This window comes from Buteo buteo, chromosome 5 (assembly GCF_964188355.1).
Source record: "Buteo buteo chromosome 5, bButBut1.hap1.1, whole genome shotgun sequence".
NCBI classification, from domain to species: Eukaryota; Metazoa; Chordata; class Aves; order Accipitriformes; family Accipitridae; genus Buteo; species Buteo buteo.
This window is the reverse complement of record NC_134175.1, coordinates 41,111,001-41,138,477: the sequence shown is the minus strand read 5'-3', so window position 1 is coordinate 41,138,477 and position 27,477 is coordinate 41,111,001. Positions and strand designations below refer to the sequence as shown.

Below are 27,477 nucleotides of genomic sequence, written 5' to 3'. Positions count from 1 at the left end.
CAAAAGAGATCTCTTGCGTTGCAACTCTGCTTGAACCACAAAACACCCTTGAAAGGAAAAGATTTACTTCTACAGTTTCCTGATTTGCAACAGAAGTACCACCACAGGGGTTATTGCAAGTTATAATCATTAGCAGAAATATCAGAGTGGTGCCTAAAAGCACCAGATAGGACAACAATTGCATTGTGTGAGATGTCATCCCCACACCTAGTGAGAGACAGGCCTTGGAGCAGAGGGCTTGCAGTCTGCGAAGACAGCTGAAGGATGCGATGGGAAGTGTTAGTCCCTTTCAAATGCAGAGAGAGGCAGTGACTCCACAGTATTCATTCTGCATTCCCACAGCAGCAGACTGGCAGCTTATCTAGGCCAGACTTTCTTCCTTAATGTATATTAACCAAGAAACCACAACTGATTTGTGCAAATCTCCCATTTCTCACTGGTTACTACTGAGACTTTCTTCATTGCCTCACTCAACGCCGACTGCCTCCTTCCATACAGAGTGGCTGCCATCAGGGCGAAGACGTGCCAACAAGATTCCTTTTTGCTCCATCGAATAAAAACAAGGGAAAGCTCTCAAGGCTGGCCCTGCATGAACTGAGGGAACAAGGATGCAGTGCACCTTGCCTATTTCTAACTCCTACAGCTCTGTGAAATCTCAGCACGATTGCTAAATTCTGTTCCCCAGAATCCCAGCATCACTCAATGCTTAGCAATGACTGAGTGTTATGCCCTCCTCCTCAGGGGGCACCGAATTCAGGAGGCTCTTAAGTGCATATAAGAAGACCTGTATTTAACATCACCCCAGACTCTGTGGGCATGCCTGCACAGACAGGCACAGGTCCACCAGTCCCAAGCTCAGACCTGCTTGGTGCAAGCCAAATCCTGCCTGGAAATACATAGCACAGTTAGTGCAGCACTGCCTGCTCTTGCTCAGGCTCAGGGCAGTGTCGAGGTACCTACCCCGTCCTCAGAAGGTGTTTCTGACGGGACGGTACACGAGCACAGCACATGTCCCACCACCTTCACCCAGGCAAAGCGCCCTTCCTGTGGCTTCTTCCCACAAATAAGATTTGTACATTTTCTTTCCTGCATGCTTGTAATTAGCATTCTGCTTGGGTGGAGCAAGCTCAAGGAGTCCCAGGGACACAGGGACGGTGCGGTATCATGCTGCACAGTGCGAAGCCTCACCACACAAGCACTCGGCCATCAGCAGGCAGCGCATTTTTCAGTAGCTGGCGAGCATGAGGTACCACACTGGTTTCTCTGCCCCTGAACCGACATGTTCGAGAGACACATCCTATAAAGGATAAAAGCCCGTGTCACCAAGCGAGGAAAGGGAGGGGAGCACAAATCCAAACCGCAACATATTGAGTGCTTTTTTGGCCGTCCGCCCTATTTCTGACAGCAGCTGCTTGCTGGCAGTGAGGAGGGGTTCCTGGGCAGAGGAGACATGATTGCTCAGGCTGCTCCTGAGCCCCATTTTTCACCAGGGCTCTACCCATACCACCAGCTGTACTTTGAATTTTCCCTCCCAGCCCTGGTGCAGGTGTTTCATCCCAATGCCAAGGCCAGGCCTGAGAGTGCTCCGGGGTGGCTGCAGGGATGGGGTTCTCCTCATGGAGGCAGCGGCCGTAGGGCGGGAAGAGGCGTGAAAGCCCCAACAGCTCTTGCAGCTCCTCCCAGGCGCTCGCTGCGCCCCCAGCCCCCGGGACCCGCTGCCCTCCAGGCCCCTCTGAGCTCCCCTTTGCTCCCCATCCTCAGTGCTCCTTCAGCGGCCGCTCCCCAGTCCGCCTTCTGCCCCCTCCGCCATGCGAAGGAGCCCAGAAGATGGCGCCGGCCCCTCAGCCATCGCCGCCTTCCGTGCCGGGGAAGCCGCGGGGGCCGGTGGGGCAGGCGGGCACCCGCGGGGCGCAGAGTTAAAATACGACGGAGGAAACCTCCCCGGGGCAGCGATTAAAATAAAACAGCCCCTTGCCATGCCCACAGGGGAACAGGAGCCATCGCCCACGAAGCCTTTTAACTGCAGGTCGCTGACACAGGATTAGGGGAAACGGGAACGTAGGGGGTCACCCCTGGGAGGGAAAACATCATTTCTTGTTATGGCAGCCTTCAGCAGGCAGGATTAAACCGCGACCTGCGGAGACCAGGACGTTTGCTGCCTACAGAACAAGTTTTCAGGCACCAGACGGAGCAGTCCAGGGAACCAGTGGGTGAGGTGGCCTGTGGACACCTAGGCCTGGACCTGCAGCCAGGAGAGTATTTATCTTTCCTTTAGATCGGGCTGCAGAGGAGTAACATGCTCTCCCTGGTGCTCTCCTCACTACCTTTAAATCTTTAGATCGCCGCTGAGTGATTGCTAAACAGCTTCGGTGCCAGCCTGGTGCTTTCAGGCTGCGGCAAGAATTCTGTCAAGGAAAGTTTGACGTGACAGCTGGGACTACGTGCTTGTGACAGACCTCAGGAAATGCAGGAGAAAATGACCACTTACACGCAGCATAAAGTTGTGGTGTTTTTTTTTTTTACATGGCTGGTTCTTTGGAAATGTTTTTTCTTTCACGGCTGCTGTTCGGAAGGCGGTCCTTGGGACACATGGCAGTTGGTGGAACCAAGAAAGGAAATATTTCCCTTCACGAGTTACTCTCATCTCACCCATATGGAGACATACGCATAAATCAACAGCAAAGCCTGATTTTTCAGCAGTGCTAAACAGTGTCACGAGACAAACTGAAACATCAAGAGCACTTTTAAAAAGGGAGTCAGAGATCCCCAACACCAGCATTCTTCAAAGACAGCAAAACTCTGGACAACTGCCCAGCATGGCACCTGGCCTGAGTGCCCAGGCACGTTATCCCTGCTGGAGTACCAAGGCAGGAGAATGTCATTGAGTAGGAGCTGGGGAGAAGCAGGGTAGCAAAGCCCATGGGCATGGCTGTCTGGGACCCAATAGGGAACTGAGCCCACCAGATACAGGGCACACACAGCTGTTATCTGGGTGTTTGTACAACTGTTGTCAGAGTTCCCTCAAGGGAAGCACCTTCTGTGGGAGATGTTTCAAAAAGCTCCATTCTGTTTGTCTCTCTTCTCTTTTCTTCTTTCTATACCTGCTAGTAATCAGCTTCATCTTCTAGGTGCCCAGTTCTTGGTGTCTTCATTAGAGGATCTGGTAGGACCCAGGCTATCATTAAGAAATCCGTTAGTAAAAGGGCCTGCTCCAGACGGCTCTGTGGAATAACCTTGCGAAGCCCTCTGAGTTGTCTGAGTCCTAATCGATAGCGACACCAGCTCTCATGGGGCTGATTCCTGTCCCAAGCCTCAGAGGATCTCTCCACTTTCAATCTGAGGTTGTGGAAAAATGGTCTGCCTTCCTTGACAAACTGTGGTTGCACAAGAAGAAAAGCACACAGCATGCAAAAATAACAAGTTTAAGAACATTGTGGGAAGAGGCCCCAAACCAAATTGCTTCAGATTTCCTTGCAAACGAAGAGTCCAGGGATTCAAACTATTCCTGAAACCAGCACCACCTCCTGTCTCGCACGCAAATCCCCCAGTGCCGTGTGCTGAAGCACCAGTTTTAAGGGAAGTTATTTATGCGCTCCACCAGCATGTGAATGTAGCTCTTTGGGGAAACACAAGCTCCTGGAAAAAGGTGTGTATCTGCAGGAACTGAAACTTAAGTAAAGGTTTGCCTAGAGAGGGTACAAACTAGACTTGCGGTCAATCTGGTCAAATAGGTTGAACTATTTGGGATGCCAAGTTTAGGCTTTTGGAAACCCGCAAGCACATGAAATGCAAGTACTTTCACCAGTTGGGGTGTCTTTTAATTGCAGTTAAAAAAAAAAAAAATCTTGCTTGCATTTAAACTTCCTCTTTGCTGGAGATCAGCTCTAGCTCTAGCTCAGCCCATGGCCAGGCACCAAAACCTGCAGGAGAGGAGATGCTCTCAGGGCCTTTACACTCTTCCCACCGACAGCCCAGCTGTGCTAGTGCATAGGGATGATCATTAGAAGAATGAAGTGCAGAAAGACCAACCAAACCACAGCAGTCATTACAAATAAGCTGAGAAAGGGGACTGTGGATGTTGTTGTGCATGTATATAACCCCTGTGGAAATTACTTTTCCATGCCCTAAAGAACGCCTTGGATATTGGTAAATTCAAGTTGTCATTTTGGTCACATGGAAGTCAGTTAGAATTTTGCAATTAATTTAAATAATGGTCAGAATTTAAAATCCATGTTACTACCCTGAGGCATTTAAAGTCGTTGTAAATGAAAAATGAAATTTATCAACCATTTCTCCCTTGCACTGAACAAGTGCCCTTCACTGAACAATTGCCATGTAACAGTTGTCTTCATCCTGTTGAAGTTGAGACCAGAATCTACAACACCAAATGTTCTTTCTTCAGAGCTGTCTGTATCTCAGCACACACACACACAAAGGAGAGTTAACAGCAGGCCTTGCAGACACACCATTTTATCTTTACACAGCTAATAGATTACCAGCTAATTCCTGGAAGTTCAAAGCAGCCAGGTCTCAGACCATGCTTACACGTGTTGCTTGTGATAAGAACCCACACTTTTGTATTTATGCATCTGTTTGTTAGTGTGACTGAACAGGTAAGCTGGTTTACTGCTAAATATGTCTTGACCATCTCATTTCCTCCCAGCCCAGCATCAGCCAGCTGTAAGCCTGCCTCTCCAAAGAGTTATTTTGCCAGTGCCAGTCACTACCAAACAGCTGTCACACTCTTGTCTGGGGGAGGCTGCACTGTGGCTGGGGATGAGTAAATTTTATGCTGTCCGTACAGGGCCTTACAATTAAATGCTTAATGGTATCATACCCTGAAAGCCTCAGGTAAAGCCATTTGAGAAAGCAGTGCTCTAATTTCCAGTTGTTTTGTTATTCAAGAACTAGAAATCTCAAAAGCAGGAACAAGATTCTAGTCAGACAAACGTCTCTCTGCAAATTGCCAGAGATACACAATTAATACTAAACTGTCATTAACCCTGCGTACAGCTTTACAAAGCAGACTATAAAATAATCTGAAATTGTGTCCTTGCCAAATTCATCAGGGCATGCCTTTTCAATACAAAGACGCTGATTGTTTCAAACAGCTCCTAATGAGTCATTTTGGCCCACAGATTAATTATTTCTGCCTCAAGGGATTCAACCCTCCTTTGTCAGATGCAACAGTAGCAACGATATATCGCTGGTTTGATTTTTATCATTGATTTTGTGATGTCTCTGTGTAAATCCAGCCAGACCCAGACCTGGTATGCAATAGTGGCAGGGTGGCCCAGGATCAGAGTTAAGACATTTCTGCACCAGCAGCACCTTCCAACACCACCTTGAGCTTCAGCACATCCAGATCTGTTTCCTTCAATACAAATTGGGAGCAATACTTGTCTGTTGCAGGGGTGGGTTAGTCAGCACAGCCTCGCCTAATCCTACTCACCCACCCTTTGTTTGTGACTCAAACATTTGTGTTTTATGATTTTTCTTTCCTCATGAATGGTAGTGCCGGAGGCTGGGAGACCACGCAGCTGGGTGGGTTATGCCCTGACAGGACTGTGAGCTTGGACGTGTGACTAACTTAGACCCAGAGGGAAAAGGACTACCTGGTGTGGTTCCCATAGCTTGGCTCCCTTCTGAGATGCTCTTTCTTTATGCTTTGAAAGTAGCACCTTTAGGAAGACTGGGCCTCATTCCCTTTTGTCAGGAGGGACACAGCAATGATGTAAAATACTATTGCATCAGCTAGACCAATGTGGAGTAGCTACATGAAGAGTAGGGTAAGAGAGTCATGCTCACTGGTTATGGACACAGGACCTGCCACCCATCGCAGCTGTATGTCTGCAAGGAAGCAGTGCAGCACTGCTACAGAGCTGCCCCAGGCCAAGTCAAGGAGATAGGGGAGACCAGGAGATGGTACACAGATGCCCCATTTCTCTTTTCACTTTATGGGCCACCTAACCACATGCTACCACACAAAGTAACGCAGATGTTCCTTTATAGCTCCAGCTTGACTTCAGCATAGTCATGCTTCAGCCTTCAGAGAAGGTACCTGATGTGGTCCTTGCCACTGAGGCTGAGAGACACAAGAGTTGTCTCCACCTCCCCCAGTCGGAGGGAGTGGAGCAGCTGTGTGCATTGCAAAGGTGCTTTTAATTTCTTCCCCAGATGCAGTGGGAAGGCGGAGGGAAGGAACTTCAGTGGTTTACTGCATGAGACCAGGCTAAGGAGGCCTCAGCAAAGCCGGGAAGGAGCAGGGGTATATTATCAGTTCCTGATACCAGATGCAGTTAACACAATCCTAAATACCTTCTCCCATCAGAAGACAGGAGGGAAGCCCATGCTAGCATGGAGGGAAAGAAACCTGTGAGACCAAGTGGCCTGATTTCACTGGAACTGCGTTGTGGGGCAGTCTAGGAAGGCTGTAGTAGAGCAGCAAGCTGGCTGGGTGTTAAATTGCGCAGCTTTGTCATTTGAGCGGAGTCCAGCAGTGAGGAGTCCTGCTGCTGAGCCACTGTGCTACCTTGAACAGTCATCTCACCTTATTGTGGGATGACCAAAATATTTCCCTCCCTGCCAAGCACCCTGCCACTATCCCTGTAAACTGGAAAGGTGTAAGAAGCGCCAAGGCAAGCAAGCTTGAAATTACAGTTTTCATTTAGCTTGGAAAACAAATTTACCATTCGTACAGCCCCTCCTCCTTGTCAAAGAAGTACAAGGTGAAGAAAACACAGCTGCAAGGCAGCCTGTCACAGCTGAGCATCTATATCAGGCAGGAGGTCTCTGTGTGGTGTGAGCTGCTGATAAGACCCAGGAGCTTCACAAGCTACCACACAGTAGGGAGCAGTTTGCAGTCTCTGCACTTCCAGCAACAAATGCACCTGCCTGGGGGTTGCTCTCAAGGTACCAGGAAGCGTCAGATCAATCCACCAACACCCTCGTACACATCCCATGGACACTGGCTGTTTACCAACCTCCCATCACAGAGCCGCTCCCATTTAACAGCGGCCGTTGTTAACCTGACAGTGATCGTTCTCCAGTACAGCACAATCTCACGCATGTTTTTGTTAGGTTTAGAGAGATTTGTGCAGCATAAGCACTTCTTGTTTCCAGAACAGAGGTCATTTGGATCAAAGGCTCTGATGTAACATGGCAGATTCTTTGGCTTGCTCAGCTCAGAGCCTCTCTACAGAATTATAAATATAGCTGAGACATTATTAAAATTTTAACAAGTTTCTCTCTTGGGGACCTCAGTTATTCACCTGTGAGTAGCTGTTGTTCTCGTCACTAGGAGGGAGTCAAATGGAAAGTACAAAAGCAGGGATGGGTTCTAAGCTTTTAGCAGTCATTTTGTTTTACAAATTAACGGGGATAAAAAGTCCCCACTAAGCTCAGTACACTCCTTCCAGGTGCTACTTTCTAAAATGTACTCATTGTGGCAAGAACTTCTTAAATAGCTTAACGGTCTTGCATCCTTGGTTAAACATAGCCACAGCCACTGATCATCAATATCCTTGACAAATACTATATCCTGGTGAAGGTTACTAGACAAAGTCTGGCTTGTAAGGGGGAAAGGAGCTCAAATAAGGGAGCAACACAAGTGTAGCTGCTAATCTGCATGGAGTTTTCACCACCTACATTCAGGTCACATTTGGCAAACATTTTTGATGACCAGTATTTATAAAAAAAGCATTTGTGAGATGTTAACTGAATGTTTCTATTGGTAACTTTCACACAGGGCAAAAAACCTCAACCCGGGGTTATCATCTAGCATGGGAGTGGAAGTTGTTCCACACTGTGGGGGGAGAGGATCATAAAGCACACAAACCTTTCCAGAAGAGTTGCTGAAGGACAGCTAATTCCAAAATAGTTGTCTGACAATGATGCACTGAGTGGCCCATTACCTTGTGCTGCCTCTGTTGTGCCCTCACTGTTCCAGCAAAATCAGAAACTAGTACAAAACTTGATTTTATTTGAAGGGGGAATCTCAATCAGACATTGGCCTTTAAAACAGCCTGAGCGTTTAAGAACACTTCATAGTGGGAGATTTTTTAATACTACTGTAAACACTTGCATCAAAACTCTGGTAATAGCCTAGATCTTTTCATAAATTGTCAATGTGCAGAGAGTCAGGTGTAAAAAGGAAATTGGTTAAGGGATGAGTTGGTGTTTCAGGCTGCAACCAGCTCCCATGTCTCTATAGGAGCTCTATGTGAGGATATCCATGAGTATTTATTCCAAAAGTTGTGGCAATGAAAAGGGGCAGGAAAAAGCGGGGGTTGCAGATTTTATTGGAAACTCAATACATTGAGGATCTTAGAAAAGGTACAGCCAATTAGGTGAGCTCAAGTTTAATTCTGCTGGTTGCTAAGAGGAAGTCATTGTGCAACTGTTTTGCAAGAGCATTGAAACTGGTAGAACAAGATACACAGCATGTGGAAGTGCAACTAAAGAGATTAAAGAACAGTTTGGGTTGTTGTTGGGTCTTCTTTAATTACCTTTTTAAGACACTCCACTTTTCTTTAAACTTTAAATAACAGCATGGAGAAGGCCTCATCTCTTAGAGGGAGCAAATAATCCTCTGCCATGTGTAAGCACACTTAGGAGAACAAGCCAGGTATGCATTTTCAGGAGACAAACCAAGCTGCACAGAAAAGATGGCATATGGGAGATGAGAGACGGAGAACAGGTTCTGTAACAAGGGCCCTGTTCAAAGCAAGTCAAGAGAGGTCTCAGCAGCTAACTCACCGGGTATGTGTTGTACATCAACAAAGCCTTCTCTGTTGAATGAAAGGCTCCTTCATCTTTGCCTCTAACCTCCATTCCTTCCTCACCACAGCAGAGGGATTTGCTTTTGAGAGAAGGAAAATCTGAGAAGGCACTCATTTCTTCTATGGATTCAGAAAACCACAGAAACAACTAGAGCCCAAGCCCTTGCTGTTGCCCAGCAGGCCATACCCTTCACTACAGCAGACATAGCATGGGTTTTATGAAAACCCTGTATGAAGCTGGTATCTCTGCTTAGGAGCTGAATAGTTCTTCCTGCTGACACAAACCCTGGGCTCCAAGTCTGCCCTTTGGGAGCTTTTCTCCAAGATGAGAATCTGCAAGCGGTGAAATACAAGCCACAGTAACAGATTCTTTAGAGCCTTCCACTAATTCAGCCCATTCCTGTGCATATAGCTGGTAAGCAAGGAGCTGCTGTCTGCAAATACCTAAGCCATCATGAATTATTCTTATGCAGGGGGACCAAGATCACTTGGGATGGAACCGCTAACCAGTTAACAACTGGGAGAAGCTGTCACCACAGTTTCATTCAACTGGGCAGTGTAATGAGACACAGAGGTCTTCCAATGCCCTCTCCCCCCCGCCCCCGCGATATGCATTACTACTCCTATCAAGTTTTAGGTCTTAAACTGTGAAAGAGATTACCATTTCATGTTTTTTTCTCCTCATTTCAGTACATCTTCACCTTGTTTTTACATTTCCCCTACCTCCCCCAAAAGCAGCAGGAATATATATTTTAACAAAATGCAAACAGCCTTATTCAAAACTTCTCTTTTCCTCATTCTTTTTACATCTCAAAAAGCTGGTCTGAACTCCATATCTACTTAGTCTGTCCTCAGCACCTTATGTGGTTAGCTAGATGACCTCAAAAAGTGGTGAGAGGAGGAATTCACATGTACTGCAAGCATTCAGCCTAGGAACCATCATAAGCAAAGTCATCTTCTCTTTCTTCCTCTGGGCTTCTTTGTTTCTGTCCAGCCTAGGCATCCTCATCTCTTCTGTTTAAGCAGAATTCAACAGTCTGCTTGGCTGTTCTCAGAAACCTTCCTGTAGAAATTCTAAAGAAAATAAAAAGTGTTGGCCAGAAATGATACAATTTTTGTGGGCCAAAATCTTGAGAACCAAAGCAAACTGTAATCTGAGATGATCTGTTCATATTTGGTTCCTCAGAAATCAGTCAAGAAAGACCCAACAAATAATTCGTCTTAGAAATACTGTTACTCTGTTCTCAAGGTGATTCAGTGTCTGTTAGCACAGAATTAACTTACTGAAGTCCTTTACTGTGAAAAATGGTTCTCTCTCACCTTCCTCCAAAATAAAAACCAAAGCTGATGCAATGAAGCTGATCATATCAGGTGCCTTGACAATAAATTCTGCAAGGAGCTGTGCTCCAGCTGATGCTGATACCATGATTTTGATGAGCAGCTGTTTTCAGCAATCCATGCCTAAGCGTCAAAATAATTTTCAGAGATTACATGGGAAATAAGATTATTACTTACCAAATGACTACAAAATGCATAGACATTATATTGAGTTTGATGCTTATAAGCTAGAACTTCCTACAGGCCCGTTACAGCATTAGGGGCAAGGTTCTCAAGAGGGAATTAGAGATAGACAGAAAACCCCAAGTAAATGGCAATCCCAGTGTTAGTCGTGGTGCCAGGGCTGCCCTGAAGAGATCACCTCAGCCTCTCCACATGCCCCAAGGCAGGGTTCATGAAAAACAAGGGTAGGACAGAGATCTTAGAAAAAATGGAAGCTGCTAGGCAAGGTAGTTACAATTGGTAAGCATACATAATCACCATTTCAGGACTTAATGGGGGTTGAATCCTACAACCCTGAAGAGAGAGAGTTACTAGACAAATTGTGCACGTACCAGGTGCCATGTAGAGAGAAGGGCTCAGGTGAGCTGTGGCTGCAGTGGTCCTCAGCACTGCAGTAGTCAGAAGACAAAAAAATTTTGAAGTTTCCAGTGCATTTGGAAGACATTTTTGATTTATCAATCCAAGTGATACAAAGATGTTCCTCAAATCCAAAACATACACAATAGCTTAATTATAATGTCACAATAAAATATTCTTCAAATATATCTACTGCTTAGAGATACATACACACACATAAACTTTAAATTTCTGGATGTAAAGACAAAATAGCTGAAAGGAACAAGATAGAACCAGATATATTTCAGAAGATTATTTTGAAAGAGGCACCCAGAGGTCGTAGGGAAAGTGGTCATAGGAACCTATAGCAATTATTGATTTTATTAATTTCTAGTTAAGTTGACATCACAGGAATAAAACTGTTTTTAAAGGAGAAGAAAAGAATTTTCTAATCAGAGTCCGAAAAATAATTCCAACATCAAAAAAGACAACATGATTTGTTTTTCTGTTGCTAGAATACCACCCTTATTCATGCTTCTAAATCTCAATGCAACCACCTTCTCATTCCTGCCATTTGAGAACACCCTGCAGAAGGAGATATGGTGGCTGAGCACTGCTCAGGGCACACAAACTAAGCCTTAGGGGAGGAAAGACCCCCAGCAAGTCAAATGAGATCCAAGCCAATCCCCTCTGTACAGCAACAGACCCAAGCAAGCTCTTTAGCTCACTTGCCTATATTTGACACCTACATCGAGAAGGGGAGTCAGCTCATGTACATTTGGGCTGGATATGGCATACAGAGCTTTTTTCCTTCACATATTTAAGGCGTGTCATCTTTTTCCCCTTATTTCTAGAACTCTTCCAGAATCTTATCTCCTGTCTTGATATTTAAAGGGAACCTTTCTTGAATTATCACAACTGTGCATTTCACAGAATATATCCATCTAGATCACATACTTATTTATACTGGGTAGTGCCTGACTGGCCACTAATCACTCTGTACTACACGCTATACAAAAGCTTAACAGAGACTCTTCCCGTCCTAGAAAGCTTTCAACCCAAAGATCAAATTCTAAAGGTAGAACAGGCTGTTACAGTCCTGACACTCAGGAACCTGGAAATCTCCTTTACTCCCAGAGCTATATTTAAGCACCTGTATACATGTGAGTGGAATTATATTCAGATACAGGCAGATAGATGGTACTCACCCGTTTGATCGCTAGAAGAGTGATTATAACCCATGAGAACACACACTCTCCATGATTTAGACCCTAGCCTGGTCAGTGCTTCCACACATCTGCTCACTCCCATACACCCCAAATGCACCGTTACTCAGAAAAAACAGCAGCATTCTGGCTAGAATTAGAATTTAGCGTAGGCCTAAAGGAAGGCTTTGATGCAAATAAACCACTGGGGACAGGGGAAAAGCAAAAAGAGGACATTTCAGCTCAGGACACTGCATTGTGATGCATCGCCTTCTATTCAGCACATAGGGTTGCTCTTTTGTCCTAAGGTTGCCTGCAACTTCTCAGCTCCTCACATCACCCTAGCAGACTTTTTTAGCAGCAGATGCCAAGGACCATGTACTCTGCTAGAGTTCCCATACCAACAGCCATGATCCATCAGAGAACTCAATACCCTCTCCCTTGAGAAAGTTCCAAGTATCTTATGGTGGTTATTACATAGCATCCTTCCTCAAGGTTGCTCATTAGTTCTTTTCTTTTCAAAGACCTGTTCACCCATGGTTACTAACTTGAGCTTTTCCCTTCAAGCAAAAACAAGAAAGTGTTTCACTTCTTATGATACCAACTTTAGGAAGCTGGAAAACTAGCAAGCTGTTACCTGGTGCAGAGCATGGACCAGTGCCGTAGTTTGGGGTACAGAGTGCAAGGTGGGGAAGCATCAGAACACAGCATTTCCAGTATTCAATTTCTGTCTGGTGGTACCAAAAGACGTTCACCTACGAGAGGTGGACATTGTTTTGGCATCTTCATCTGTCTAGAGGTAAGCACAGACTGATACTTGCAGCACAGTTGAGACAATAAGCTAGTCTAATACCATCTATTGTATAAATTTCCTGAGTGTGCATTTTTTCATGTAAGCCTGAACGTGCAGACATATAGGATTCAATCCTCACAGTTCAGACACAGAGCTGCAATTCAATCACTGCAATCCAGCAAAGGAGACTTCTGTGTGAGACTGAGCAGATTTATCTCATCAGAATTCATCCTACAGACATTCGCTACAATTAGTTACAAAACTCTTCAGCAGTAAACTACAGGATGAAATTTGGACTCCTACCTGCAGCTCTTCAGGTCTTGAAGTATAATTTCAAATTAGGAAAAAATAAGACTAGGCAAACACCTTTTCTTGTCTAACACAGTATCACTTACCAATGGCATTTGGATATAATCTGTAATAAACATTCATCATTACACTAGCACCACCATAAACTTCTCGCGAGCTCTTACTAGGGCTTGTATCAATGTAGGCAAAAGCAACAAGCACTTAAGTCTTGCAGACGGGGTGGGGACTCCATATTGCTACCATTTCACTACTTTATTTCCTTGCATGACCCTTTCACTGGCAGGACTACTACATGTAGAAAGTGGAATTCTTAACCAGTAAAAACAGTCAGATGCATGAAAATGATAAATATTGCTTTATTAAATTACTTTTATACTCCTACAAAGAAATTTCCTGATTTCCATTACAGAATTAAATGAAGGAAATTCATTGCTGTCACTTGCAGTTATCTAAATTTAGATACAAAAAGGTTGTAAAAAGACCAGTCTATTCAAGTTACAAAAAAAAAGGCAGAGAATAGACAAGTTCCCTTAGGAATCTTGAGGCTCAGAAATATAAAGTCCTATAATACAATGAAATTAAGAATTCAGCAATGTGTTGAACAATTGTAAACTGTAACTGCACTAGTGGACCACATTATTCAGCAGTTTCCTTAAAGGTATGAACTGTGAACTGAACAAAAAGTGTAGCTGACAGAGCAGACCTCATTTAGTTGTTCTCCCTTTCACTCCCTCCAAGTAAAAGTTGTGAGATCAGCATTCAGCATTTAAATGACAGAAAGGAAACTTGCCTCCATAAATATCAGAAATTTCTCCATTCTGTAACTATTTATATAAAGTAACTAGCTGTTACAAATCAGTTTCAAGTAAAACAGGTGGCTGAGGCAAAAATAATCAAAATCGGATCATACACAATTTTACTGTAAATACAGTAATTTGAAAGATAAACACATAACCATAGCACTGACAGGGTATCAATGCTGCTGTATTATAGACATGATGTGTCAGTAGAAAATTAGGATGTCTATTATCAAAATCGAGGACATTCATTCCAGTCTCTGGTAATCTAATCTTAGTGCAAAACAGATGCTAAGACATATTTAGCAAAAAAGGTGATACATTTAAGGCCAAAAATTTGTTCAGTCATCACTATCGCTTCCAGATTCACTCAGCTGCAAGTCATTTCCTAGAAGAAAGAGAGTCATCGTATTAGTCATTTTCACAGAAATACTTTCCTTCTTTCAAGATATTCCCTTTCCCAATTAAAGGCTTACAAGAACTAATACCAAACAGGTTGGGAGGGGTTGGACTAGATAGTCTTTAAAAGGTCCCTTCTAACCCAAACTATTCTATGATAAGAAAATAAATAGGTGTACAACCAAACTGCCCAGTGACAGAACCTTAGAAAGATCACTTTTCTACAATTTCAAAATCTTGGCAAGGAAGCCATTAGCTTATTAGCTACAAGTGCATTTCTTTAGTATCACCAGATCACAAAAGACAACACCTAGCTATCTTTGCCACCCACATTTTCATGCTTCATAAGTGGGAAAACTGCTGGTGAATGCAGTTTTGTGAAAAATGAGTTTTGATTTTTTTTTAAACACACATCTGAATGCTACTCAGCTGTGCTTGAAAACAGTGGTGTCTCAATCAAGAAGAGCAGCTCTTTGATGTACCATTTAAAGATGTATCAGTGACCTACTATTTCAAACAGGTTTTGAAACAAGTGAACAAACAAAACATCAAAAGAAATTTTACACAGCACTTTAATTTGGTGGCTATATGTATTTCAAAATGAGGAAGTAAGAAAGACTATATTGTGCTTGCAATGGATGTCCATAAGCTTAGGGGATAGGAGGGAGGGAATCTTTCCAGGATGACAGGTAACTAACAAAAAAACATAGCAGCATGCTATACAGAATCTACATCTTATCTAGCAACTTCCCACACATTTTTAAGAATTTGTTCCAACTAGTATGCTTTCATTCACACCTCCCTTGCCAAAGAGCCATTAAAAAAAAAAAAAGGGGGGGGGGGGGAAATGCATCTCAGGTTGTGCTGAAATAGCCTAAAAAGCGAAGGAAAAAAAAAAAAAAAATCACTGAAACCGAGTAGGCACACAATTTTCACATGCCCCTGCCTCAGCTGCAGCACCCTTCACAGATCATTTTTTACAGAAGGGTAAAAAAAAGTAACCTCAAGAGGGTAAACCCAACAAGACACTCAGATTGTATCTTTTGTTATCAGGCATATCAATTTTGCCAGAACACTGAAGTCTAACATGGCTGCATTTAGCCGTCCTTTGTTTTCCACTGTCATCACTAAAGCTTAGAAAGTGGTACATGATTGTCTGCAACAAAACAGAAAACATTTTATGTAAGACAAAAATAGTGAAGATGGCTGTTTCCAGCAATCTTTAAAAAAGTACTACTGTAGCCAAATTTTTTCCAATCCTTTATAGAGACAGCATTTACAGCCCTATTATTTTAATATAAATTTAAAAAGCAATTTTGAAAGAACAAAATCAAGTAATTTGTCAATAATTACTCAGGACAATATATTATCCTAAGAAATAATATTTCAAGGCAGAGAATAGCATTAGTAAATTAAACTCATGCATTTATCACTCAAAGGAAAACTTACAGTGAATTCTTAGAAATCCCAGTCCTGTTATGCACTACCTACTTTAGGAGAGGACTGGGAGTACAAACAAGATAACCTTCCAAATAGTGATTCTACAGCCTTCAAAAGTTATTTCAACATAGTTTATAGAAATTACACAAACCCTATAACACCAGCCAAAAATACCAATGCTTGTGAAAACCAGCAGATGGGAAAAGCAAGAACTCCAAGTTCCAGAGTCAGAAATAATGCATTAGGATTTACTTCAGGGAAAACTTTCTGTCCCATTTTATAACCCTACATCCAGAAAACACCTTCAGAGAGATGGCAAAATAACACAGACTAGAGTTGGTAGTTTTCAGATGGGTTTGGTGCAAGAATGGAAAGTTCAGTTAACTAGGACTCTGAAGAAACATCTAGACTCTATTGTACTTAAGCAGCAATAAAGCAGGGAAAACTGTTGAATTCAGTTTTCGCAGTGCCAATTGCTTATTAGTAATATTAATTGGGGAAACATATTGCACTGCAAGTTATGACATTTCCTAAACTTTTAAATCAGTGACTACAATATATTCAATTGAATTGTGAGTTATAGGGAATGGGAAAACTCATAGGCATGACCTGCGTTTCACAGATCTTAGGGGTCACACCAACACCAAACTAATACAAGGGAAAATTATTTCATCACTAGCTGCTTGAACCAGCACTATGTATCAAAAGAAGTGAAGTTATGCTGAATACTATGTACATGGCAAAAGGCCCCAGAATAGCCAATCTATGCTGGTTTTTCTTTGGAAAATTACTTTATTTAACATAACTCTTGTTTAAACAAAAAGTAGATGTAAAGCAACATATTATAAAATACTTGCGAGGAACAGATTCATTTAGTGCCACCATTTACAAACTTTGTTGTAAGGCATGTTGTAAGCCTATATAATCAGCTTCTGAAGGTAGCAAGGGGAAGAAGCAGTATTTTGAGGGTGAGGGGCAGTCTTGAGCCCCAAGTTCCTGAAGAGGTAGATTATGTATATCTGATAGAAGTATGTGGTTACCATGCTCTAGACACCACCTCCTGTGTTTTCCAAGTTCCACAAACCTCAGCTGTATGATTTCTACATGCCAGATGAAACTCTGCTCTCTAAGCCTTCCCCCAGTCTTCTGCCTGCACACAGCAAGGCAAAGAAAAGCTTCACTAATTACCCAGTATGGCCCCGATTCTACAGAGGTGCACAAAACTAGTCACACACATAAGCAGTCAAACCTCAAAACAGGATTAGATGAGCAAACAGGTTGTGCTGACATTTGTTGATTCAATATTGTATTTTTGTAAAACATTATTTGAGATGGAAAAATTACTGTACAGGACCCCAACCGAGAACTCTTGCCATTCAAACTAGAACCATGTGCTACCCATTTAGTTTCTCCAGGTTTCACTTTCCTGCCAAACTGTCTCAGCAAGAGAGCTAGAGAAACACATTCTCCTTGAAAGTAACTGTTTTGATCTTTGTCTAGTTGAAGTGTATTTTAAGTGTTAACTGTACCGGAAGGTCAGGACAGAATAATTTTAAGCAGTAAATAGATCTGTAACCATAACAGAAGTAAATGGGATCAAGCTAAAGATCTAGGCAAGATCAGATAGTCAAGCCCAAGGCTTTTGATGCTACAGACAGAGGTTCTACCTGTCAACATGGTCCTTGAGCACCATCAAGCCACCAACTTCACCTGTAGGAGTTTTGATGTTGTCATGTTTTAAGCAGCATTTTCTCACTATGACTGTTGGAACTGGTGGACTTGGCCACCTGTACTTGTAAGTGTATCTCTCAGTGCAAGCTGTGCCAGCTGGGATTCTGTCACTAGGGATAGAGCTTAATCTCGTTTTCATAACAGTTTTATTTAAAGCATGAAGAAAGGGAAATCCCATTTGTGAGTAAGAGTTGAAATAAATGACACATTTAAAGTTACGCAAATTATAAACATGAAGACATTGTTCTCTACAGTGACAGTAAAATGAAAGCAGCATTTAGTCGTTTGCACACGAAGTCACAGGACTTTTCAGTCTGATCTTATCTGTTAATGCAGTACATAATAACCAGCACAGATATTTCATTAAGTATTTAAATACTAGCTACAAAAAAAACCTGTTCATGTTATCCATTAAGTACTGAAATAAAAGTAGATCTGCCAGAGTCTAAGATTTCAATATAACAAGTTTACATATAAATGATAAACCTTAAAGAACTCAGGCTGCAAACCAGGGTCGATGGCAATCTCTTCAAAATGGGAGCCTGCAGCGAAGCACCTAATTAAAAATGTAATAATCTTTGAAGACTCACCATAGCTGAATACTCACTTCCATGTCTGAATACTGCTATTTAGGTAGTGAACTTAAGATTCTCTACCTGGTGGGATTTTTTTTCTGTCCTACCTCTACTGTTTTTGAATACACTGAGCATTCAATTCCAGGCTGCGCACCAACCACTTCTTGAAGAACACCGCAGCTGCTCTTCAAATTACATTTTTAGTTGCCTGACTGAGTGGAATAAGATAGTATCACCTGAAAGCACATCGCCTCCTTCCTTATATGCAAAGGGCAGTTTGGCCATGCTGTCCAGTGGAACAGTGCCATGAATAATAGTAACTGAAGTAGCTAAGAATACGCCGCCTCTTCTGTAATTCAGAGTATTGCGAGTACAGTATCTTTCCCATAGTTCTACCCAAGAAATTATAAGCATATGTTTTGGGAGTGCCCTGTTAGTTCAAGTATTTTCAATACAAAATTACTGTTCTCCAGTCCCAATGTATATAACTGGTAGGAAGCCAGAAGAGCTTAGGAAATATTTTCAACTCCATCAGCTTTAATTTAATATCTCTGGGGACCAAGAACCTTCTAGCCCAGTGTCTAATTCAGACCGCTGCTGAACAATCAAACCCTAGCATCACTTCCCACAGTTTTAATTATAACAGAGACATACTTAAAAACAATATGGTTTCCTTTCAGAATCTTGATGTCTGGAATTGTGCACTAAGAAAAGAACAGCCTTTGTACTTACGTAGTGTATTCATCATATGACCACTGCTCTCTTGGGATCTGTTATGACTGGCGTCTTTGTCAGGGATAGCCTGTTGTGGTATGGCAGACACAGTAGGCTGCGGCTGCAAATACGGCATGGACATAGGAAGAGAGGGCTTCGTTTCTTCATCTTCAGAATCACTAGAACTATTTTCACTACTTGATGAAGAGGATGAAGAACTTTTAGAGTCAGATGAACTGTCAGAGCTACTCAGCTGGTCCATGATACTGGCTTCTGCTTTTAGCTCTGCAAACAGTATGATTTGTTTCTCAGTTAACATTCATCATAATTGAAATATAAGAAGGAGGGGAAAAAAATAATAAAAAAGAAAAATCGACAACAGAAATCAGGTACACACATTATAGGAACTAAAAAAAAACCAAACAAAACCAAACCAAAAATGACCAAAACTCTTCAGAACAAAGAAAAGGGCACAAGCAAGCATCCAGCCTGTCATGTGGTTTTCTTCTCTCGTAGCTTGGGCACTTCCTCCCTTTCAAGCCAAGCGTTAGAACAAGGGTGACTGCGAACCTAAATGCTGAGCTCACATTCCACAAGGTAGCACATCCTACATAGCCTTTAATTTCTGCAACTAGCAAGTCTTCTGTATTTTCTTAGCACCCCCAAAGATGCCTTTTACTGACTAAAAACTGCAGTTACAATCACAGATGAGTTAGCTCTAAGATGTCTGCAGCTGCACCCACAATGCCTCCCAGCAGTTCGGCATGACAATCAATACACTTGTTTGGACCATGTGAGATTTCACTCAACACCAAGTTAAGCATGAAGAATACCCAAAGTAACCATCCACAGTTTACTGTTAGGAAGATTTCACCAAATCCTTGTTCTCTTTATAGGTTTCAGAAGTGGGGGAAGCTAGAGCAACATGAGGTAGACAAGAAATACTGGAAATTAGCAGATCAAACTGACTCAACCAACTTGCATTCTTGATGAAATAACTCACCTGACTACCATAATATTTAGGAGAGTATGACTGGATAGATCAGGCTGCACAGTATGCATTTTTGATATATACTAGCCAAGCTCCAACATACGGTGGAGTTTTGCAGAAAGTTAAAAAAAAAAAAAAAGAAAGTTTTGCAGAAAGAGTACACTTAATGATTGTGAAAAATAGGGGTGCTGCTAAAGTGAGAAGTCTGAAACAGACCACTGAATCATGGTGGATGGAGATTTTATACAGCAACCTGAGGAGTTACCCAGAGTGCAGAAGTTCATAATTATAAAAGATTGTAACTACCCAGACATTTCTTAAGATGGTCTTACAAGCACTTGGAATACTTCAGGAAGAGCTTTAATATAGCAGACATAAAAAGCAAGTAGGAGAGTGGCTCATTTCACTTCAACATGTTCTTTTGTATTGGGTAAATCTGAAGATGAAAGTCACCACGATGCAAGTCGGCTCAGAGGTTAACCAAGAGAAGAAGGGAGAACAAAAGAATAACCTTCAACACAAACTTCCATCAAGCCTTCCAATTCTGAGTTATCAAAGGCCACTCTGAAGGAAAGGTACTTAGGCCAGTCAGCCTTATCAAAGGCCAGTCTAAAGGAAAATGGTGTTCCAGAAAAATGGCACCTGAAATAGTGCAGCTATGGCTACAAGGACAAACTAACCCAATGCCTAGGAAGAACAGAAAGTACAATAAAAGACCATACTGGCTGACTCAAACATACAGAAAGAGAAGGGGAGTGGGGGGGGGGCGGTGCAAGAGGAGGCATCCTTCTGTTACTAAGGGCATGTAGAGGAGAACAGCTTAAGGACAGAAAAGAAGACAAAAAAGCTAAGGCAAAAATTTGGGTGCAGCTAGTAGAACAATCAAGAAGTCATTTCAAAATTAATTCTAGAGAAGAAAGTTCAAAGAAACAACTGATCTACCACACATCTGGAGCTGTAAGCTAACTAAAAGATACAACTCAAGTCCTATGCATTTAATTCGACTTCCTCCCTGCTCTCACCAATGTCTAAGAGAAAAATTTTAAGTGAAAGGCTAAGTTAATACCAAAAACTGAGGAATAAGATCTCTGCCTTGAATTCTGACATAATTTAATCTGACAGAATTTAAATTAAGTATTTTCAAACAGTGAAGGAAGGGCTGCAGTGTATAATAGAGGACAAAGGTAGAATGATCTTTCCCCCACCCAAGAAAAAGTGAGTAACAAGTTCAAGGTAGCGTACTTAAGCAGGAATAGTCAGTTACACAACCATGGAATGAAGAACTATTAATCAGGCAACACTTCTGAAGAGTCTGTGAGTTACAGTGGGTCACTACACACAGTTCTACCACGCCATGCTGTTGCAGAAATGACAAGCATTACACTGGGATGTGATACTATTGGGTTTTTGTTTATAAAGATGAATAGTGTCTGTAAGACAGTCTTCCTGCTCAACTCAGCACTGCTAAAACCTTAGCTGAAACAGTAAATGCATTTAAGCACTATACTTCAGAAAGTTTTTGGCGTCATTGTAAGATACAGTGACAATGAATCAGGGATCTAGAAAACTTAACTTCTAAGGAAATATTGAACCAGCTGGCATCATTTTGCATAAAGAATGGGAAAGACATAGCAGCTTCTAAGTACAAAAAGGACTGCTCAAAAGCAGCAATCTGGTCTATACTTGCATGATAAATATGAAAGTAGTATGGGCTTACTGCCAGATTATTTATTAGGAAGAACCTGAACAGTAAGGAGAGCACAGCTCTGGAATGGGTTGCCAGAGGGAACACAGGATCTGTCACTGGAAGGCTTTAAGAACAGGTTAAAAAATTATGTCAGAAATCTGACTTTAGGACAGAAGGATGGACTAGATGACTTCAAAAGGTCCCTACTATCCCTGTTTGTCAATTATTCCACATCTTTAGTACTACTCAAAATTGGACTGACACTACACAAGAGTCTGACACATGCTAGCAGCCCCTTTGGTGACTTGCAATGTGTTTGACACCACCACTACTCCCAAAACAACAGACCACCAAGAAAAAGCATCATCTTATTCCATGTGCTCAAGTACTCCTTCCTCTTTGCAATCTTAGATATATTCTAGTACTGTTCTGTAGTATAGATTTCTGGTCAGAGTTTAAGATGAAACTGGAAAAAAAACCACCAAACCCTTCATAATGACACATCGAAAAAAAAAATCTGTTTAAAGGAATTCAGAACATCTTGGGAGGCAGATGTCAATTCCAGTCAATGAAACTGCCACCTGTCAACACTTCTGTAGTAAGTAATTACCACCTGCTATCTTCCTTGTCCTCCAAAAGGAAATACTCATGAAATATGAGTGTTGCACCAAACCAGAGTCTCTCAAGAATACAGTACATAGCGCTGTTCAAGGGTTGATTTATGCAGGTTTTTAGCCGTCTTTTTCACTGGAACCTCATCTTTCACAAGGTCTTATCCAGTAATTTAAAATGTGTTTTGAGCTGTAAAGCACTGTAACCTATACGTTTGCTGAGTACAGAGAAAGAATGAGGAGTGATGTCAAATGGAAGTGACTCAGTTGGTTCCAGTGCCACAATATAACCAACTATATACTTGATTAAAGTAGCAGCAGAAGACAATCAAGGAGAGCAAGCAGTAGGACCCTTGGTATTATTAAGCCTAATGGTTCATCTTATTTTTTACCTTAGCAACTTTAAAATACTGCTTTGTTACCACTTGAGCCAGAGTGGTCATTTCCATATCAGGTTAAAGTACTTACTTACATGATCAGCTGCTTGTGTGAATCTCAAATTAAAAAAAAAAAAAACAAAAACAAAAACACCAAACCCCACCCAATGAAAAAACCCTGGCTCTTAGAAACTAATTGTTAGTTAAGAGCAAAGTTTCTGAAACTTATGTGCCAGTGGAGCTTACCTCGTTCAATATCATCCATAGGAGAAGACGGAAACATCTTTTCTTTTGGTGGAGAATTTTTAACATTGTTTGGAACCTTAGTTGCATTTCGCATTTGCTGCTGTTGCTGCTCTATGCGAGACTGGACTTTACTGCTTCCTTCAGCTCTGTGTGTAAAAGCAAAAGATTTTTAATTACTAGAAGACAAAATGCAAGGAAAAAGGCAAGAATACAGGGGATACAGTATCTAAGTTATGGAATTATTTGTCATGCCTTTCTAAACAGCATCATTAGATTTCTAGGTACGTTATTATACTGGCATATAATTATATATAGCTGTATTAAAAATTGCTTTTTAATACAGTGCTAATAACTTTTTAACCCTCTGTCAGTTGATTTGTTTTTATACCTGGCTACCCAGAATCACTTAATAATAATTCTGCTGGAAATTACTTATATGGACTCAGCAGCAGCAGCAAAAAAAGAAAAAAAAAAAAAGCAAAAACTTGGTATGAGAAAAACAAGCCATTAATATTACTGAAATATGTCACAGAATTTATCTATTTCCTCATTTAGAAGTCAGAATAGAGTACGCAAGCTACTTTCCAAAGAGTACCTCCCCCCAACTCATCAGAAAATAACTACCATCTCTTTCAACAGTGTGACATTTTTTAGTAAATAAATAAATAAAATTTTTAAAAATTCCCATTTCTTTTGCCACTTAAGACTCGAAAGCTGTGAAGTCAGTGTGCTGAGAAAGCAGGCTTTTCACTCTATTAAACAGGGCCAGGTACTTTCAAAAAATGATGTTTTGCTAAAAATAGGAATGGGTAGTTATGTATCTCAATTTAGGCTCATTAACAAATCGATTTTCACAATGAGTAAAGCACAGTTGTTTCTCCTGTAAATCACCCACCTGGTTTTTTTCACAGTGATGTTGCTACTAAGTTTCTCTAGGCGACATTCTCCAGTGTCGTGGTTGATAATTAAGATACATTCTTTTAGATAAGGCTTCTTTGAGCCCTTGAACACAGTCACTGGTGGAGTTGAGCCCTATTAAATCAGAAGTTCAGTAAGCATTACTCCTGCAATCTTTCTTTTCTTAGAAACAGCAACCCATCACAGTGATGACAAGTTCACTGTAAGTAATCATTTCTAGCCTTTAAAAATGTTATCGGTTAATTCAAATTAGATTCACAGTAGCCAGGACCAAAAGCAGCTGGTGTTTGACTGGAATGGGATTTCACCCAGCTTAGCTTAGTTTGCAACTGATTAAATGCTTATTTCCCAATGAGAGCATGCTCACTGTAGGACTCCTTTTACCAAAAGGGGTTTCAGTTACCATATCAGCAGAGCAGTAAAGCATGGCAGGTAGTAAATTTTCCCTTTCCAGTCTTTCCTGCTGTAGAACTGCACTAGAGCAATAAATACCAAGGGGAAACTTGCACTGCCAACATCCACATGAAGCTTTTCTGTGTACGCAACACTTCTGGGTCATCCTACAGCATATTTCCAATGCAGTGAACACACTTAAAGTTACAGTGCAGCTGTTTAACCTTTAGGTCTTTTGTAATTCTACATTCTTAGACCAATCGTTTTCCTACTGTAAAAATCACACAAGCAGCTCTGAAACAGCACTGAAACTTCATATCCTTCTATATTCAGTATATACTTATGACAACAAAACAAATCATTCCCTTAGGCTCGCCACTCTTCAGCCACCCCACTCACCTCAATATTTGGCAGTGTTATTGTCACCTGTTCACCTTTGCCAACTTTAAGGTCTCCTTCACAGGACATATCAATAGATGCAGGCTTAAAGTCATCTAAATATAAAAACAAACTGGATTATTTTCAGGCTTTTCAGGAATCTTATAAATGTAGACACCTTTTCATTGCAGTTGGAAACTATTAAGTTAAAGCCTTTTTTGCTAGCGTATCATCTAGCATTCCCCTGAGCAGGTAGTTCCATAAGGCAGTAGAATTCAAAGTCAAGATGGTTTTCTCAAGAATCAGTACGAGTGTTAAAACCTTTCGGTTAAAATTAGAAAAATGCTTTTAGATTTTAATGCATAAAGAGGCTGCATGAGCTGTGTTATATTTCAAAAGATAAATCCTCACGTAATTACTTTCAGAAAAATCAATAAATAGTTCTTGAAAAGGTGGATCCCAAACATGGGAGATGTAGACAAATGACTGAAAATGCAAAGAACAACATCAATCCTCAATATCAATTTCTCATTTTACTATAACATGCACGTCAGAAGCTGACCAAAACTTGAGTTTCCATATATTTATCAAAAGTGAAATTATTTCCCAATTAAATATTCATTTCCTTTTTGTCTTTTTCAACATCTAAAGTATTGATTAAAATAAGCTTTAAACAAAAGAAGATACAAATTTCTGGTCCTTTTCCAAAAGTCTGAGACACTGAAAATGAGCACGTGTTTAGGTATCAGCACTGCAGCTATGTAACATGCTACCATTACATATAACTTCCACCAAATCTATTGATTCCCATTCATTCACAAATGAATGAGGAAGGGCTACAGCTTAAAAGGCCTGCCCGCACAGATCTAGGGAGATCGGACGGCATCAAGAGGCTCTGCAAGGCACGTGGTAACATATGTGGGTTTGAACCTGTGGCTCCAGCAAATGCACCCAGGGGTGTCCGGCGCCCTGCCTCGCACGCTGCGGAGCAGCGCCCAGTTGCCGCTGAAGGGAGGCACAGAGGGACCGGGCGCCTAAAGGGGACCCATTAGGCGGCACGCTCCCTGGGCACAGCACGGCACGCGCGCCTTGCCGCGCAACCTGTCACGTCACCCACTGCTGTCACAGGCGGCAGCGCTCTGTTATGGCTGGGGAGCTTCCCAGTTCTGTAACGCTGCCTGCAACCCACGGGCCAGGCGGCACAGACCACAGCTGGGAACCGTGGCTCCAGCTTGCACACCAACCGGGCAAGAAAACCAAGCCACGAGAGCGGGTGGGCAGGACTGCGCACGCAGCAGAAGGCTTTGAGCTAAGACACAGGTAACAGCCCCTGCTAACCTCGTTTACGGCAAAACCCCACATGTCCTCTTACAGGGATAAGTGTTCAATAGTTCCAAAGTTTCTCATCAAATTAGAGAATGTTTGCTTTAATACACGGTCACTGGGTGGTTAATACTTTAGAAAATTAAGATACTGATTCCAGTGTCCATAAACAGACTTCTGATCTTAGCTTTTAACCAGCAGATGTCTTCCCCTTTACTCATTTGTTAACAAAAACTTCAGGTGTCAGGGAAGGATATTTTTGCATGTGCATTTCATGGAACCGATGAACTTGCCAGTTTCTATGTCTCATTTGTTGGAAAGGAAGAGAGATTTCAAAACAGATTTCAGAATAAATCATCAAATTACAGGAGTCAGCAAGAAATCGTAAGGGTAGGAGGTACCAGACGTGGTTTTTAGTCCTCTTTAAAATTAGGGTAAATTTCAAGTTACAGCATTTGTTTAAATCCATTTATAGCTTTTGCCCGCTCCCTCCTCTCTCTTCCCCTCCCACAGTTGCAGACAATCCTACCAAGTGCCATTCCATTTGCTCACAGAAAGCACATTACCCATCTCACTGCACTGCGTGAAAGCATACGGGACATTCTCCAGAGAACGTACGTGAGACTGAATCTTGGGGATCAGTCTATAAATAATGAGACATCAAAACCAGAAGCAGCAGTCCTAAATTACCAGAACTATAATCCTGAGAGCATTTGTTTCCTAGCTACCCTCAGAATCTTTGAGCACACACCTCTCTAGATAGTAATTATGTACTCAGGGAGGGTATACTAGCTTTGTGATTAATACTGCCTTTAACCTTTGGTTGCTGAATTGTACTTAACTTCCCAAAACTAAGCATCAGGAAAGAGGGCAAAGCCGGAGGCTCAGCCCGGTTCGCTTTTCAGCAGAACTGCATCGAGACAGAACGCTGGATGCAAAAGCTGTAAAAAACCGAAGTTTGCGCCCAGAAAGTAAGCGAGGGGCAGCAGTGGGATACAATGGCCGTACACCTCACCACCAACGCGCTCCCGGAGCCATTGGAAACCTGATCTGCACCGCCTTGCTGCCGAGACCCCGGCCCAGCACCCCAGCCGTAGGGACCCGGTCCCCAGGTGTGCCCCAAAACCGCGGGACGAAGGCGGCCAACTCGCTCCGGCTTCCCGGGCCCTGCCTCAGCAACCGACTGATCTATCAGCTCCCGGTACGACCTGCCTACCGAAGGGATAAGCTTCTCCACAGGCAGCGCTTCGATACCTGCCCAAGGCGCGGGTGGAGGGGAGGGGGGGGGCGAACCCAGCGCGCCGTGTCCTCCCTCCCCTCACACCGATGCCCGCCCGGGCCTGCTTCGACCCACCCTCCGCTACCGGGCCTGCGAGCAAGGCCAAGCCGGGCCGCAGTACCTGCCCGGCCAACCTCCCCGTCCCTCAGGGGACCGGAGGCGGCGGCGGGGGGGGGCGGGGAACCGGGTGCCGCCGAACGGCGGCACCCGGTTCCCCCGCCCCCCCCCCGCCGCCGCCTCCGGTCCCCTGAGGGTTTGCCCCATCCCCACGCTCACAGCGAACGGTGTGGAAAGCGCAGCGCGGCTGCTTCTCGAAGCTCTCGCCCAGCTTCAACACCCGCTCCTTGGGGTCGAAAAGCGACGGGACCGTTCCGTTCATCGCGGCGCCTCAGACCATGGCGAACCCGGGCGACCCCCGTCGCTGCCGCCGTCGCCGAACATCCCTCGCACCGCCCGGGCACGCCCACCCGCCCCCACGGGCGGCGGGCACGCCTCCCCCCCCCCCCCCCCACCGGCATTAGGCCCTGCCCACCCGGGCTGCCACAGGCAGTCGCCGGCGGACCCCCTCCCCTTCAAGCGGCGCGTCACGGGCAGCGTGGGCTTGGATTGGGCGGCGAGGCGGCCCTCTGTAGATT

The 27,477-nt window shown here is 43.0% G+C and overlaps 1 protein-coding gene across 1 annotated transcript; it reads right to left on the bottom strand.

Moving 5' to 3' along the window:
* Positions 1-13,313: 13,313 nt before the first annotated feature.
* EAF2 (ELL associated factor 2) lies at positions 13,314-27,307 on the bottom strand. Its single transcript, XM_075028784.1, has 6 exons — positions 27,119-27,307; positions 24,262-24,356; positions 23,447-23,583; positions 22,552-22,697; positions 18,658-18,924; positions 13,314-14,168 (listed from the first exon to the last, which is right to left on the bottom strand). The coding sequence occupies exons 1-6, from the start codon at positions 27,219-27,221 to the stop codon at positions 14,122-14,124; spliced, it is 795 nt and encodes a 264-aa protein (XP_074884885.1). The 5' UTR covers positions 27,222-27,307; the 3' UTR covers positions 13,314-14,121.
* Between the last annotated feature and the right edge of the window lie 170 nt (positions 27,308-27,477).